We start from the raw sequence: 3,176 nt of genomic DNA on the forward strand, positions 1-3,176 counted from the left end.
GCAGACGCACATACTATAACACTATAAAAATTAATGATTTACTACAAAAAATTAAACTACCTATTACAATTACATCTTGGAATGCCTCCTAAGTAGCGCACAATTTAACGTCGCGGCGCAACGTAGGTATCTTGATTACTCAGACTTCATCAAGCTTGCATTCCTCCACTATCTTCGCCTCTTCTAGGACTCCCATGTATGCTTTGACTCGATGGCCATATGCCTTGAACCTCTCTCATTTTAGATTCCCGAGTTCAATAGCTCCAGACTGCAACACTTGAGTAACTTTGAATGGCCCAAACTATTTGGATCTCAGTTTCCCAGGAAATAGAAGAAGCCTCGAGTTGAAAAGTAGCACTAAGTCACCAGGGCTAAAAGTGCTCTTCTCAATGTGTTTATCGTGATACAACTTCATCCTTTTCTTATACAGCGCAAATCGCTCATAAGATCTCAAACAGAATTCATCAATTTCATTGATTTGATCTAATCTCAAGTTCGCTGCTTCATTCCAATTCAAGTTTAACTTTTTAAGTGCCCACAAAGCTTTATGTTCCAGTTCCACAGGAAGATGACATGCGTTTCCAAACACCAACATACACGGTGACATACCAATGGGTGTTTCCAAAGCTGTCCGGTATGCCCATAGAGCATCATCTAACTTCCCTTCCCAATCTATTCTATTGGCATTCACTGTCTTTGCCAATATAGATTTATCTCCATGTTAGACACTTCTACTTGACCACTTGTTTGCGGATGATACGGTGTCGCCACTTTGTGTTGTTTCACCCCATATTTTGCCAAAAGTGCGGTGAACACTTTATTACAAAAGTGTGAGCATCCATTACTGATAATGAGTCTAGGTGTGTTGAATCTTGAAAATATGTTCTTCTGCAAAAAACCTACGACACTTTTACCATTATTTCTTGGCAAGGATACTGGTTCAACCTAATTATAAGCATAATCCAGTGCCACCAGTAGATATTTCTACCCATTAGAGCTCATAAATGGTCCCATACATTCAATCCCAGAAACGTCAAACAATTTAACCTCCAGAATATGTGTCATTCGTAGCTCATGACGATGAGAGATAGTGCATTTCAGTTGACAAACATCATAGCCTTTGACAAAGTCTGAGAAATCCCTATGGATTATAGGCCAATAATATACACTTTGGAAGACCTTGTGGGTAGTTCGTGCTCCCCATGGTGACAACCTACCGGATAGGATTTTCAGGCCTCTAAGATACTCAACATTTCAGCTTCAGGTACACATCTCCTGATGATGTAATTAGCACACACCCTATATAAATAAGGTTCATCCCAGAAATATATACCCTCATAATGTAGGAATTTCTTCCTTTGATGAAATGTCAACCCTTCCTTCAGGCATCAACTCACTGACAAGATAGTTAGCAAAGTCAGCAAACTAAATAATGTGATAGAGAGTGGTAGCTAATAATTGCTCATCTGGGAATGCGTCATGAATGGCTAACTCAACTGCTTCCTTCTTTTCTGCTTCCAATCTCAACAGGTGATCAACCACCTTATTTTCATAACCTCTTCTATCTTTGACTTCAAAGTCAAACTCTAGAAATAACAACACCCATCTTATAAATCTAGGTTTTACGTCTTTCTTTGCCATTAAGTACCACAGTGCTGCATGGTCAGTGTGAACCACCACTCTAGTACCTAGAAAATATGACCCGAATTCTCAAAGGCATAAACTACAACAAGTACTTCCTGCTCAGTGACAATGTAGTTTCATTGCGCTCCATTCAGCGCCTTGCTAGCATGGTAGATTGGGTGAAAGATCTTGTTTTTCCTTTGCCCTAGCACAACTCCCAAGGCCGTACCACTCAAATCACACATGATCTCAAATGGCTCCGACCAATCTGGACCAATGATCAACGGAGCTGAGATCATATTTTATTTTAGGCACTCACACACTTTTGTGAATGGTTCATCAAAAATGAATTTCACCTCTTTTTCAAGCAACTTACACAAGGAATGTGCAATTTTTGAGAAATCTTAGATGAAGCGCCGATAGAACCCTGCATGACCTAGAAAACATCGAATCCCTTTTACAGAGATAGGTGAAGTCAGCTTTTCGATCCCCTCAGATTTTTCTTTTTCTACCTCTCATCATTTTTGTGACACCATATGGCCAAGGACTATGCCTTCCTTGACCATGACGTATTTATATCAGTTTAGCACAAAGTTAGCCTCCTCGCATCTCTATAGTGCCCTGCTAAGATTTAACAAACAATCATCAAAAGTTTCACCTACCACAGAAAAATCATCCATGAACACTTCCAAAGTATCCTCTACCATGTCCGAAATAATGGACATCACACACCTCTGAAAAGTTGTTGGTGCATTACACAATCCGAACGGTATGCATTAACGATATGTGAAGGTGGTTTTCTCTTGGTCTTCTGGAGTAATTGATATCTGGTTATGATAAGGATTCCAATTGGGGATAAAACCAATTTAAATCAAATGCGGAATTAAACAACACAAAAGTAAGATAGATTAGAAATAAGAGATAAGAAGAGAAGAAAGAAAGGCTAATTGATTAAACAATCAACCAAGGAAGAAGAGAAACTTGAATTCGAAAAGAAACAACTCAAATTGGAAACCACAAATGAATAATCTCAAGTGAACTCAAGGTTAAGAAGTCCTAAATCAACAATGGGAATCCACCCATCACTAATCTAGATTAAGCTACACTAAGCTAGGCTAACCTTAAGGGATTCCACCCTTAAACTACACTCTTGAAAGAGTTTGTTCATTTAACATTCAAAATCCATATAGTCTAAGTCTTCCAAAATAAAAGAGACTACTATTTATACTAATAAAATAAAGAAGACACTTCTTTGACAATTTTACCCTTAATGAGGTAAGGGCCTTATTTGGTTGTCTTATTTTGTGAATTCTTGAAAATAAAATAAAGTAGACACTTCTTTGACAATTTTACCCTTAATGATGTAAGAGCCTTGTTTGGTTGTCTTCTTTTGTGAATTCTTGAAATTATGAGATGACCATTTGCACAAATGGCCTCTTTCTTCTTTCTCTTCACTTAGATGGACCTTCCACACATTGTACTTCTTGATTTTGTGTCCATGAAGCTCCTCTAATGCTTTTATGCAATCCATGCTATCCATGTTGTTATCATCC

The 3,176-nt window shown here is 38.2% G+C and overlaps 1 protein-coding gene across 1 annotated transcript; it reads right to left on the reverse strand.

Annotated features, from left to right (window-relative positions):
- Positions 1-301: 301 nt before the first annotated feature.
- LOC107060795 (uncharacterized) lies at positions 302-842 on the reverse strand. The gene is made up of 2 exons (XM_015309102.1): positions 825-842; positions 302-694 (listed from the first exon to the last, which is right to left on the reverse strand). The coding sequence occupies exons 1-2, from the start codon at positions 840-842 to the stop codon at positions 302-304; spliced, it is 411 nt and encodes a 136-aa protein (XP_015164588.1).
- Between the last annotated feature and the right edge of the window lie 2,334 nt (positions 843-3,176).

This window comes from Solanum tuberosum, unplaced genomic scaffold (assembly GCF_000226075.1).
Source record: "Solanum tuberosum cultivar DM 1-3 516 R44 unplaced genomic scaffold, SolTub_3.0 scf00100, whole genome shotgun sequence".
Taxonomy (NCBI): domain Eukaryota; kingdom Viridiplantae; phylum Streptophyta; class Magnoliopsida; order Solanales; family Solanaceae; genus Solanum; species Solanum tuberosum.